This window comes from Bufo gargarizans, chromosome 9 (assembly GCF_014858855.1).
Source record: "Bufo gargarizans isolate SCDJY-AF-19 chromosome 9, ASM1485885v1, whole genome shotgun sequence".
In the NCBI taxonomy this organism is placed as follows: domain Eukaryota; kingdom Metazoa; phylum Chordata; class Amphibia; order Anura; family Bufonidae; genus Bufo; species Bufo gargarizans.
This window is the reverse complement of record NC_058088.1, coordinates 189,259,246-189,273,237: the sequence shown is the minus strand read 5'-3', so window position 1 is coordinate 189,273,237 and position 13,992 is coordinate 189,259,246. Positions and strand designations below refer to the sequence as shown.

Sequence of the window (13,992 nt, the reverse complement as noted above, 5' to 3'; positions counted from 1 at the left end):
CCTGTACTGATCCTGAGTTACATCCAGTATTATATTCCAGAGCTGCACTCACTATTCTGCTGGTGCAGTCACTGTGTACATACATTACTTATCCTGTACTGATCCTGAGTTACATCCAGTATTATATTCCAGAGCTGCACTCACTATTCTGCTGGTGCAGTCCCTGTGTACATACATTACTTATCCTGTACTGATCCTAAATTACATCCTGTATTATACTCCAGAGCTGCACTCACTATTCTGCTCACTGTTTCCAGTCACAACCAGCAGAAACGTCTATGATTTCTATAGATGGCGGTCTGGCGATAACCCAGCTTTTCCAGGATTCTGAATGATAAAGCTCCCCTGTTAGGCCGAATGCACAGACTGGATTCCAGCTGAGAGCAGGAGCGCACGGCGTCATACGAGTGTATTACTGTAGTGCAGCGGCGGCATGAAGCGCACGGCGTCATAACAACCAATGACGCCTTGCGCTCTTGCTGTCAGCCGGAATCCAGGCCGTGTTACCACGGACCGCTCACGGCCGTGTGCATTCGGCCTGATGCAGTATATGGGGATTGCGGTGACTCACTACATACAGAAGGCAGTTTTTCCCTCCAGAAGTTGGGGAAGATGTAGAACACAACCTGTGAGATCAGTAATGGCGGCCATATTGGCGATTACCCAGCTTTCCCTGAACAGAAGACTTGGTTGACCTCCCATATAAAGCTTTAATAAATAGATATGCTCGCCATCATGGCCGCCTCCTAGTTCACTCTGCAGGCCCTGATCATCAGCAGCTGCAGCAGGATGAAGATGGGCGACATGATGAGTCCGAACCACAGCCCCTTGGTCTGCTCCTCCAGCTTCTGGCACAGCAGCATCTCAAAGACAAACTTCAGGCTGAGGATGGTGAGGATCCAGAAGAGGCGCAGCACCGCCTGCCGCTTCTCCCCGTCCTGGAAGAGCCGCACCGTCACGATGGCCGTGAAGTAAGTGCTCAGTCCGTCTGCCGCAAAGAACGGGATGAAGACGCTCCACCAGCCCAGGCCCGTCACCAGGTCGTCCACCTTGATGGCCACGAGAATGGTGAAGATCAGCAGCGCCAAGATGTGGATGAAGATCTCAAACTGGGCAAAGCCCAGCCACTGGACCAGCTCCCGCAAGGAGAACAGCATGGCGGCAGAGGGGGGCGTCTCAGGGTGCCGGGGTCAGCATCGGGCGAGGTTCACACTGTGGAGACAGGAAAACATGGAGATCAGTAACTGCACATACAACGATGGGGGTGATCCCTGGGCGTGCACCGTCCTGCATGTAATGCTGGGTAACGAGCGATTCAGGACCCCAGGAAAGCTGGGTGACTGCCGTATGCGCACTGTATGGCGGTATCACACAGCGGATAATACTGGGCCTCTGTCTGGTGGTCAAATAGCAAAGAATAGGATAATATTCAACATATCGCTGCAGGTAAAACGGAACTTTTTATATCACTTTAATTTTTTAAAAAGCAAAAAAAAACAACAACCGCAAGAAGTGCAGATGTGATTAGAAAGAATACCGCCAATAATGTCAGCATATCAGCATGAGGTCAGTCCTAAGGCCACACCGGAAACAGTCCCCATACTGTGCGGTTCTTTTTACTCCGGGTTACGGCCCAGATGAGGCCGTCGCCCTGTTGCGTCCCAGAGGCTTTCCCTGCCTACAAGCAGAGCACCTGCCCCAAGGGACAGCACCTAAGGGTCAGGAGGAATCGGGGGACGCTTGAAATTGCAGAATACCACGGAGGAGACTAACGCTCTGCGGTCAATGAGATGATAATTATAAACCCGTCACCAAGGCGGCGAGTCCCTTTTATTTGATGATCTTTCTCATTAGAATAATGTTTCTTCCTTCTCCTTTACACGTACAATGGGGTCTTCATGGGGTCATTATGGGACCTGCTTTTACCGGACTGCGATTGGTTCATATTTACGATTATCCGCACGTGGGTTTGTTACTGGTGGACGATATCCATACGTCGCCCATTAACCCATATTCCTCCCCCCCCCCCCCATGAATCCTCATTAGTAAGTCACTTTTCTAGGATTATTTTTTTTGTCTTAATTCCATCATCTGATGAGGGTTAAATATATCATTTCACTTTATTACATCCGTATTTTGTGATATCTCATATCAATATGAGTCGCGTCCCGGAGCACGTATCAGCGGAGAACCTTTTCTCCATGCGTTCCCCCGCCGGCGCGGTTTGCCATCCTTTTTTTTTTTTTTTTTTACGGAGGGAAGACTTCTCCGAGCCGTCCACCTGGAGCCGCGTACGGTCACCTCCTCCCTGACCTGCTCTTCTCGGGTTGTTTTCATTAGTAAAGTGACATTAACCGCAGTGACATGCCTGTGTCTGGCGGGGGTACAATAGGCATACTGTCCGGCAGGACTAGACGGTAACACTGGGTGCAGTATGGTCGGTATCATCTAGTCACTACGGGGCCATTATTCGGGCACTGTGTGGCACTGTTATGTAGGCACAGCTTGGTGTTGTTATTATCACGATACTATGGCAGGATTACTTCTGCTACATGGCGACAATACAATGGTACGATATGGCCATGGTACAGGTATAATATGGGTGATGTATGGCGGCATTATATGAACACAGCAAAACAGTAATATATGAGCACAGTATAGAACCATTATATAGGCACAGTATGGTGGTATATGGGCATGGTATTATATGGGTGATACATGGCAGTATTATAGGGGCACTGGGTGGTGGTATTATATGGGCACAGTATAGCGGTATTATATGGGCACAGTATGGTGGTATTATATGGGTGATACATGGCAGTATTATACAGGAACTGGGTGGTGGTATTATATGGTCAGTTTGGGCACAGTATAGCGGTATATAGGTGATACATGGCAGTATTATACAGGAACTGGGTGGTGGTCTTATATGGTTGCAGTATGGTGGTATATTGGTGCGGTATTATATGGGCACAGTATGGTGGTATATGGGTGATACATGGCAGTATTATACAGGCACTGGGTGGTGGTATTATATGGGCACAGTATGGTGGTATATGGGTGCTACATGGCAGTATTATACAGGCACTGGGTGGTGGTATTATATGGGCACAGTATGGTGGTATATGGGTGCTACATGGCAGTATTATACAGGCACTGGGTGGTGGTATTATATGGGCACAGTATGGTGGTACATGGGTGCTACATGGCAGTATTATACAGGCACTGGGTGGTGGTATTATATGGGCAGTTTGGGCACAGTATAGCGGTATTATATGGGTGCTACATGGCAGTATTATACAGGCACTGGGTGGGGGTATTATATGGATGCAGTATTGTGGTATATGGTTGCAGTATAGCGGGATTATATGGGCACAGTATGGTGGTATATGGGTGCGGTATTATATGGGCACAGTATGGTGGTATATGGGTGCTACATGGCAGTATTATACAGGCACTGGGTGGTGGTATTATATGGGCACAGTATGGTGGTATATGGGTGCTACATGGCAGTATTATACAGGCACTGGGTGGTGGTATTATATGGGCACAGTATGGTGGTATATGGGTGCTACATGGCAGTATTATACAGGCACTGGGTGGTGGTATTATATGGGCACAGTATGGTGGTATATGGGTGCTACATGGCAGTATTATACAGGCACTGGGTGGTGGTATTATATGGGCAGTTTGGGCACAGTATAGCGGTATTATATGGGTGCTACATGGCAGTATTATACAGGCACTGGGTGGGGGTATTATATGGATGCAGTATTGTGGTATATGGTTGCAGTATAGCGGGATTATATGGGCACAGTATGGTGGTATATGGGTGCGGTATTAAATGGGCACAGTATGGTGGTATATGGGTGCTACATGGCAGTATTATACAGGCACTGGGTGGTGGTATTATATGGGCACAGTATGGTGGTATATTGGTGCAGTATTATATGGGCACAGTATGGTGGTATATGGGTGCTACATGGCAGTATTATACAGGCACTGGGTGGTGGTATTATATGGGCACAGTATGGTGGTATATGGGTGCAGTATTATATGGGCACAGTATGGTGGTATATGGGTGCGGTACTGCAATATTATATGTTTGCTGTACAGTTGTAGTATACGGTGGTATATAGACACATATAAGGAGCAAAGAGGGGCACTTGGGGGTCTGTGGTGTTGTTATATTAGATTTAGCAGGGGACATTTGGGGGTTCACTCCCTTTCTTCATAAGGTGGGGGGCAGGAGGGTCTTGTATCTAGTCCACTGACAGCTCCGCACCTGTGTGAGAACAGCCGGAGACCTCACCGTTACATTGTCACCATCCTCCCTTCAGTTCTCACCGAGCTCCGGTGACGCGTTATACTACCCTACCTCGTGAGATTTCCCTACCCTCTGACTTCCTGTCGCATGAGCGATGACGTCGGGGGGCGTGTCTCACTTTTCTCCATCTGCGCATGCCCAAAAGGACACTCTAGTGAAAAGCTCAAGGCTGAACTTAGCAGCACGCCGGGAACCTGCGCATGCGTCTGGGAGCCAAGGTAGGGAAAAATCACGGGTCAGTGCGCAAGCGCAGTTAACTCATTAAAATCCACCCGATATACGCGCCTGCGCAATGTGATGGTAGGGGAAAATTACGTCCCAGTGCGCAAGCGCCGAGGGTAAGCATGAATATCCATGCCAAAAGCACTTTTAACCCTTTGCAGGAGCTATTCTCATATTGGTTCTTGACTGATTGTCCTCCTATATATAGGTTCTATTATATAGGGGGTCTGTCTGCACAGTATATGGGGGGGGGGGGGGGGGGGGGGTCTGTCTGCACAGTATATTTGGGGGTCTGTCTGCACAGTATATTTGGGGGTCTGCCTGCACAGTATATTTGGGGGGCTGCCTGCACAGTATATGGGGGGGGGGGGGGGTCTGTCTGCACAGTATATTTGGGGGGCTGTCTGCACAGTATATAGGGGGGCTGTCTGCGCAGTATATGGGGGGGCTGTCAGCGCAGTATATAGGGGGCTGTCTGCACAGTATATAGGGGGCTGTCTGCTCAGTATATGGGGGGGGGCTGTCTGCACAGTATATTTGGGGGTCTGTCTGCGCATTAAATGGGGGGGGCTGTCTGCGCAGTATATGGGGGAATCTGTCTGCGCAGTATATTGGGGTCTGTCTGCGCAGTATATGGGGGGGCTGTCTGCGCAGTATATGGGGGGGCTGTATGCGCAGTGTATTGGGGGGCTGTCTGCGCAGTATATGGGGGGGCTGTCTGCGCAGTATATGGGGGGCTGTCTGTGCGGTACAGTATATTGGGGGATGTATGTGCAGCATATTTTGGGGGGCAGTGTATTATATTTGTGGCCTGTGTGTTAGATGTGTACAACCCTAATTTAATAAATACTACGAAACTGCAGCCATCTCGTCACTTGGAGAAGGATGAGAAGCGGCCCCCATCCAGAGGCACACATCTGCCACCAGATCCGTCGCTCACTGGATTCTGTAATCAACGTCTGCTGTGTATGTGTGCACCGTCCGTCTGCTGTGTATATGTGCACCGTCCGTCTGCTGTGTATGTGCGCACCGTCCGTCTGCTGTGTATGTGTGCACCGTCAGTCTGCTGTGTATGTGTGCACCGTCCGTCTGCTGTGTATGTGTGCACCGTCAGTCTGCTGTGTATGTGTGCACCGTCAGTCTGCTGTGTATGTGTGCACCGTCAGTCTGCTGTGTATGTGTGCACCGTCAGTCTGCTGTGTATGTGTGCACCGTCAGTCTGCTGTGTATGTGTGCACCGTCCGTCTGCTGTGTATGTGCGCACCGTCCGTCTGCTGTGTATGTGCGCACCGTCCGTCTGCTGTGTATGTGCGCACCGTCCGTCTGCTGTGTATGTGCGCACCGTCCGTCTGCTGTGTATGTGCGCACCGTCCGTCTGCTGTGTATGTGCGCACCGTCCGTCTGCTGTGTATGTGCGCACCGTCCGTCTGCTGTGTATATGCGCACCGTCCGTCTGCTGTGTATGTGTGCACCGTCAGTCTGCTGTGTATGTGTGCACCGTCCGTCTGCTGTGTATGTGTGCACCGTCCGTCTGCTGTGTATATGTGCACTGTCAGTCTGCTGCACTGCGTCTGTTCTGCCATTTGCTCTAACAATTTTAATTTTTTTTTTTGTGTCACATCTCTGACCAGCATGTTCTCCTATGGAACACGAAGTACCTGAAGTGGAATGAAGAAGCCCATGTGTGAGGCCCGCGCCCTGGCGGGAGCATTGAAGGGGCATCTGACAGGTGACGAGCTGCTCCTGTGTACTGTGATCACCGCGAGTTCAGAGGTCGGCAACCATAGGCCGTCCACATGCTGTGAATTACATCTCCCATCATGCTGGTAAAGTATTATGGGAGGTGTAGTCCAAAACATCTGGAATACCAAATGCGTATGAATGAAAAGCATGGTGTGTGACTGGTCAGTAACAAGGGTTGAAGCCTTGACGTGGCGTTACTGCTCACATGTGTATCCATGTGCCAATTCAACCAATGTGAGTGACTGTAACTAATACTGATTAGGTAACTATAAATACTGTGACAATGGAGAATTAAACGACTGTATCTCCTACACACTGCTTACACTGCGACTGTATCTCCTACACACCGCTTACACTGTGACCGTATCTCCTACACACTGCTTACACCGTGACCGTATCTCCTACACACTGCTTACACTGTGACCGTATCTCCTACACACTGCTTACACTGTGACCGTATCTCCTACACACTGCTTACACTGTGACCGTATCTCCTACACACTGCTTACACTGTGACCGTATCTCCTACACACCGCTTACACCGTGACTGTATCTCCTACACACCGCTTACACCGTGACCGTATCTCCTACACACTGCTTACACCGTGACCGTATCTCCTACACACCGCTTACACCGTGACCGTCTCTCCTACACACCGCTTACACCGTGACCGTCTCTCCTACACACCGCTTACACCGTGACCGTATCTCCTACACACCGCTTACACCGTGACCGTATCTCCTACACACTGCTTACACCGTGACCGTATCTCCTACACACTGCTTACACCGTGACCGTATCTCCTACACACTGCTTACACCGTGACCGTATCTCCTACACACCGCTTACACCGTGACCGTATCTCCTACACACCGCTTACACCGTGACCGTATCTCCTACACACTGCTTACACTGTGACCGTATCTCCTACACACAGCTTACACTGTGACCGTATCTCCTACACACCGCTTACACCGTGACCGTATCTCCTACACACTGCTTACACTGTGACCGTATCTCCTACACACTGCTTACACTGTGACCGTATCTCCTACACACAGCTTACACTGTGACCGTATCACCTACACACTGCTTACACCGTGACCGTATCTCCTACACACTGCTTACACCGTGACCGTATCTCCTACACACCGCTTACACTGTGACCGTATCTCCTACACACAGCTTACACCGTGACCGTATCTCCTACACACTGCTTACACTGTGACCGTATCTCCTACACACCGCTTACACCGTGACCGTATCTCCTACACACCGCTTACACCGTGACCGTATCTCCTACACACTGCTTACACTGTGACCGTATCTCCTACACACTGCTTACACTGTGACCGTATCTCCTACACACAGCTTACACTGTGACCGTATCACCTACACACTGCTTACACGGCCATAGAGGGACATATGTTCTGACCTTTCTGAGACCTGGGGGGATTTAAATGCGGTGTCTCAGAAGATATGTTGTAAGAACAGCAATTTTTTTTTTTAAACATTCATATTGTTCTTAACCTTACATCATGTTATGTTTTTTTTTTCCAACATTTAAACAGGTTACACAACGCTGATCTATCCAGGACGGCTTCAGGATGGACTATAAGAAGGAGGTTCAGTCCCGATTGGGTCCGGCGCACCCTCAGGGAGTACATATACAGCGGCCTTGGTTTACGACGACGCACAATGGCACAAAGAAGGTAAATTATATATATTTTTTAAAGAAATGTAAATGAAATGTAAAAAGAAATGTAATTTAAGGGACTGTCTGTAACAGCAGAGCGTTTGGCTACCCTGTTTTGGACAGCCAACTTATGGTGTAATGTAGACGTAGCATCGGACATGGATGGTGTTTTTAAAGGTAAATTTTTATTTCATTTTTTTCATACAGAACTAAGAGCAGCGCTCTGGAGACTGAACAACCTCCTGATGCGGAAAATGAATGGATCGCCAACGCCAGACCTCCTGTCCCTCATGCATCTGCTCGGGAGAATCCGGGTCCCCTACCGGATCCCTCTGCTCAACAGAGGCTCTTAGGTTGACATCAAAATTTAAGAGCCCTGCTGAGCAGGCAGAGATCCGGTAGGCCAAAGCAAAATGATTATGTGGCCCGTGTAGAGGTTGTTTCCAACACTGTAGAAGGTTTGGACGAACATCAGAAGGAGTTTAGTGCTGCCTTGATTCGCCGCTGGGAGGGAGCAGAGTCGGCGATCCAATGCAGCCCTAACTACCATTATGGGGTAAGCATAATCAATTTGGTGGACTCAATGACGCCCGAGCAGTTGCATGAGTTTAATATCATGCTTAGAGAATGTGTCACAGAAATTGGCCACGGCCCCCACAACCCCATCCCACACCAGTGACCATTACCGACAACCTTCCCATTCCCAGCCCCCGGGCAAGTGTTCCCTTCTGTCTCTTATTCTACTTCTCCGTCCCACCATTTTCCCCACCACCTCTACACATGCTCGGGTACCCTCCTCCTCAGACCCTTATACAACCCACAATTTCAACCTGCATCCTTTCCTGTGGACTGTATTTTTAGCTCAGAGAATAAAGAGGACAGGGGGGCTACCATTGCCAACCTCAAACCACCTACACGACAGTCCTACTCCACTAAAAAAATTTATTTTTTTGTATAGTATGTATATATATATATATATATATATATATATATATATATTTTTTTTTATGGATATATTGTAATTTATAAAAAAATAAAAAAATGTATAGTTAACTTCGATGTATTTGTGTTTTCATTGGCCGGTACAGGGTAACAGTAACCTTTGGCACTACCGCTGTGGTGACATTACAACTACCATAGGGTCACTACTGTACGTTTATTGAAAAGCCCTTGGTATTTTTTTTTTCCCTAAACGACATTATTGCCAAAGGTGAACCATGAACAATACCATCAGTAATGAGCTATGTTTTGGCTCTTTATTGATCGTAGACCCTATGATTGCCACATGAACAGCAAAGGCTTGTTCGTCGTTCAATCTTGCCCCTTTTCATTTGAGCCCTTGTGGGAGTCACGGTCCATCAGCATCATCAGGAATTCATTAATAAATTGTAATTTAACAGTTTGATTAATGATTTCCCTATGACGCTATGACATAACTAGTGTGATTACCACAAGGGACACGCAAGGGACTAACTGCTGTTAAAGGGGTATCCCAATCAATGGTGGCATATTGCTTGAATATGCAACCATTGTCTGATAGGTGTGGGTACCACCGATGGGACACGCACCTATATTGAGAACGGAGCAGGTAGCGCTGTGGCTGGAGGACACCAGATTTAATGGGGTCCGTCGACCACTGTTTGCTAATCCACAACTCTCACATAGAGAAGAGTGGAGGACGGCAGAGCATGCGCATTGCGCCATACTCCAATTTCGGGGACCAGTTCTCAATATAGGTGCGGGGAACAGCAGCTATAAGACAATGGCATATCCAAGCGATATGCCCCTATTGTCTGAGATGAGAAAACTCATTTTAAGGCCTCTTTCACACGACTGTATTCCCTACAAGAGGGCCATATGTCCCGCACTGGCATTGATCATGCCAACAGGAGTACACACAATCCTAGATTACACTGATGCTGCGCAAGTCGAGCTTCAGGTGGGACTATTGTTTAGCACGAATAGAGAATAGATCATATGAATGCGGGACAATAGCCCATTGTGAGGCACAACATGAACAACATCAAGATGCCATGTGCTCCTGTACGCACGATCAATATCGCCCGTTAACTATCACTATACATGTTTTAGTGCATATAGTCGTGTACAAGAGTCCAAAAGGTGAGATACAGTCACGGTGTAAGCGGTGTGTAGGTGATACGGTCACAGTGTAAGCGGTGTGTAGGAGATACGGTCACAGTGTAAGCAGTGTGTAGGAGATACGGTCACGGTGTAAGCGGTGTGTAGGAGATACGGTCACGGTGTAAGCAGTGTGTAGGAGATACGGTCACGGTGTAAGCAGTGTGTAGGTGATACGGTCACGGTGTAAGCAGTGTGTAGGAGATACGGTCACGGTGTAAGCAGTGTGTAGGAGATACAGTCACAGTGTAAGCAGTGTGTAGGAGATACGGTCACAGTGTAAGCAGTGTGTAGGAGATACGGTCACGGTGTAAGCAGTGTGTAGGAGATACGGTCACGGTGTAAGCGGTGTGTAGGAGATACGGTCACGGTGTAAGCAGTGTGTAGGAGATACGGTCACGGTGTAAGCAGTGTGTAGGTGATACGGTCACGGTGTAAGCAGTGTGTAGGAGATACGGTCACGGTGTAAGCAGTGTGTAGGAGATACAGTCACAGTGTAAGCAGTGTGTAGGAGATACGGTCACAGTGTAAGCAGTGTGTAGGAGATACGGTCACGGTGTAAGCAGTGTGTAGGAGATACGGTCACGGTGTAAGCGGTGTGTAGGAGATACGGTCACGGTGTAAGCAGTGTGTAGGAGATACGGTCACAGTGTAAGCAGTGTGTAGGAGATACAGTCACGGTGTAAGCGGTGTGTAGGAGATACGTCACGGTGTAAGCGGTGTGTAGGAGATACAGTCACGGTGTAAGCGGTGTGTAGGAGATACGGTCACGGTGTAAGCGGTGTGTAGGAGATACGGTCACGGTGTAAGCAGTGTGTAGGAGATACGGTCACAGTGTAAGCGGTGTGTAGGAGATACGGTCACGGTGTAAGTGGTGTGTAGGAGATACGGTCACGGTGTAAGCGGTGTGTAGGAGATACGGTCACGGTGTAAGCAGTGTGTAGGAGATACGGTCACAGTGTAAGCAGTGTGTAGGAGATACGGTCACAGTGTAAGCTGTGTGTAGGAGATACGGTCACAGTTGTAAGCAGTGTGTAGGAGATACGGTCACAGTGTAAGCAGTGTGTAGGAGATACAGTCACGGTGTAAGCGGTGTGTAGGAGATACAGTCACGGTGTAAGCGGTGTGTAGGAGATACGGTCACGGTGTAAGCGGTGTGTAGGAGATACGGTCACGGTGTAAGCAGTGTGTAGGAGATACGGTCACAGTGTAAGCAGTGTGTAGGAGATACGGTCACGGTGTAAGTGGTGTGTAGGAGATACGGTCACGGTGTAAGCGGTGTGTAGGAGATACGGTCACGGTGTAAGCAGTGTGTAGGAGATACGGTCACAGTGTAAGCAGTGTGTAGGAGATACGGTCACGGTGTAAGTGGTGTGTAGGAGATACGGTCACAGTGTAAGCAGTGTGTAGGCGATACGGTCACAGTGTAAGCAGTGTGTAGGAGATACGGTCGTTTAATTCTCCATTGTCACAGTATTTATAGTTACCTAATCAGTATTAGTTACAGTCACTCACATTGGTTGAATTGGCACATGGATACACATGTGAGCAGTAACGCCACGTCAAGGCTTCAACCCTTGTTACTGACCAGTCACACACCATGCTTTTCATTCATACGCATTTGGTATTCCAGATGTTTTGGACTACACCTCCCATAATACTTTACCAGCATGATGGGAGATGTAATTCACAGCATGTGGACGGCCTATGGTTGCCGACCTCTGAACTCGCGGTGATCACAGTACACAGGAGCAGCTCGTCACCTGTCAGATGCCCCTTCAATGCTCCCGCCAGGGCGCAGGCCTCAAACATGGGCTTCTTCATTCCACTTCAGGTACTTCGTGTTCCATAGGAGAACATGCTGGTCAGAGATGTGACACCATTTTTTTTTATTAAAATGGTTAGAGCAAATGGCAGAACAGACGCAGTGCAGCAGACGGGGATTACAGAATCCAGTGAGAGACGGATCTGGTGGCAGGTGTGTCCTTCTGGATGGGGGCCGCTTCTCATCCTTCTCCAAGTGACGAGATGACTGCAGTTTCGTAGCAAAAAACATGCCATGGCATAGGAGATATAGGGAATTTTTATTTATTTTTTTGTTAAAATAGGGTTGTACACATCTAACACACAGGCCACAAATATAATACACTGCCCCCCCCCAAATATGCTGCACATACATCCCCCAATATACCGTACCACACAGACAGCCCCCCCCCCATATACTGCACAGACAGCCCCCCCCCCCATATACTGCACAGACCTCCCTATATAATGAGCAGACACCCCCCCATATACTGCACAGACAGCCCCCCATATACTGCGCAGACAGCCCCCCATATACTGAGCAGACAGCCCCCCCATATACTACGCAGACAGCCCCCCCATATAATGCGCAGACAGCCCCCCCATATACTGCGCAGACAGCGCCACATATACTGCGCAGACAGCGCCACATATACTGCGCAGACAGCCCCCCCATATACTGTGCAGACAGCCCCCCCATATACTGTGCAGACAGCCCCTCCATATAATGTGCAGACAGCCCCCCCATATAATGCGCAGACAGCCCCCCATATAATGCGCAGACAGCGCCACATATACTGCGCAGACAGCCCCCCCATATACTGCGCAGACAGCCCCCCCATATACTGCGCAGACAGCCCCCCCATTTAATGCGCAGACAGCCCCCCCATTTAATGCGCAGACAGCCCCCCCATATACTGTGCGACAGCCCCCCAATACACTGCGCAGACAGCCCCCAAATACACTGCGCAGACAGCCCCCCAATACACTGCGCAGACAGCCCCCCAATACACTGCGCAGACAGCCCCCCAATACACTGCGCAGACAGCCCCCCATATACTGCGCAGACAGCCCCCCCCATTTAATGCGCAGACAGACCCCCCATATACTGTGCAGACAGCCCCCCCATATACTGCGCAGACAGCCCCCCCCATATACTGCGCAGACAGCCCCCCCATTTAATGCGCAGACAGCCCCCCCATTTAATGCGCAGACAGCCCCCCCATTTAATGTGCAGACAGCCCCCCCATTTAATGTGCAGACAGCCCCCTATATACTGCGCAGACAGACTCCCAAATATACTGTGCAGACAGCCCCCCAAATATACTGCGCAGGCAGCCCCCCAAATATACTGTGCAGACAGCCCCCCATATACTGTGCAGACAGCCCCCCAAATATACTGTGCAGGCAGCCCCCCAAATATACTGTGCAGACAGCCCCCCAAATATACTGTGCAGACAGACCCCCCCCCCCCATATACTGTGCAGACAGACCCCCCCATATACTGTGCAGACAGACCCCCCCCCCATATACTGTGCAGACAGACCCCCTATATAATAGAACCTATATATAGGAGGACAATCAGTCAAGAACCAATATGAGAATAGCTCCTGCAAAGGGTTAAAAGTGCTTTTGGCATGGATATTCATGCATACCCTCGGCGCTTGCGCACTGGGACGTAATTTTCCCCTACCATCACATTGCGCAGGCGCGTATATCGGGTGGATTTTAATGAGTTAACTGCGCTTGCGCACTGACCCGTGATTTTTCCCTACCTTGGCTCCCAGACGCATGCGCAGGTTCCCGGCGTGCTGCTAAGTTCAGCCTTGAGCTTTTCACTAGAGTGTCCTTTTGGGCATGCGCAGATGGAGAAAAGTGAGACACGCCCCCCGACGTCATCGCTCATGCGACAGGAAGTCAGAGGGTAGGGAAATCTCACGAGGTAGGGTAGTATAACGCGTCACCGGCCTCTTCTCCCTCCGCTCTCACTTCCGCCATCACTGGCCTTTGACGTCATGAGGAGGCGCGGCGCTGCGCGGTGACGTCAGTGGGCAAGGGGCG

The 13,992-nt window shown here is 49.5% G+C and overlaps 1 protein-coding gene and 1 long non-coding RNA gene across 4 annotated transcripts; one reads left to right on the top strand and one right to left on the bottom strand.

Moving 5' to 3' along the window:
* Positions 1 to 696: 696 nt before the first annotated feature.
* Positions 697 to 13,962, bottom strand: TMEM203 (transmembrane protein 203). Of its 3 annotated transcripts, none has more exons than XM_044306649.1 (3): positions 13,899 to 13,962; positions 4,348 to 4,357; positions 697 to 1,212 (listed from the first exon to the last, which is right to left on the bottom strand). In XM_044306649.1, the coding sequence occupies exon 3, from the start codon at positions 1,155 to 1,157 to the stop codon at positions 747 to 749; it is 411 nt and encodes a 136-aa protein (XP_044162584.1). In that variant the 5' UTR covers positions 1,158 to 1,212; positions 4,348 to 4,357; positions 13,899 to 13,962; the 3' UTR covers positions 697 to 746. The 3 variants fall into 3 exon arrangements, with proteins under 3 accessions (XP_044162584.1, XP_044162583.1, XP_044162582.1); XM_044306648.1 differs by having other exon boundaries at positions 4,313 to 4,357; positions 13,899 to 13,949; XM_044306647.1 differs by lacking the exon at positions 13,899 to 13,962 and having other exon boundaries at positions 4,286 to 4,363.
* LOC122946807 lies at positions 6,216 to 8,256 on the top strand. Its single transcript, XR_006391265.1, has 3 exons — positions 6,216 to 6,278; positions 7,865 to 8,005; positions 8,197 to 8,256. It is a non-coding gene; the product is annotated as an uncharacterized LOC122946807 (long non-coding RNA).
* Positions 13,963 to 13,992: the final 30 nt, after the last annotated feature.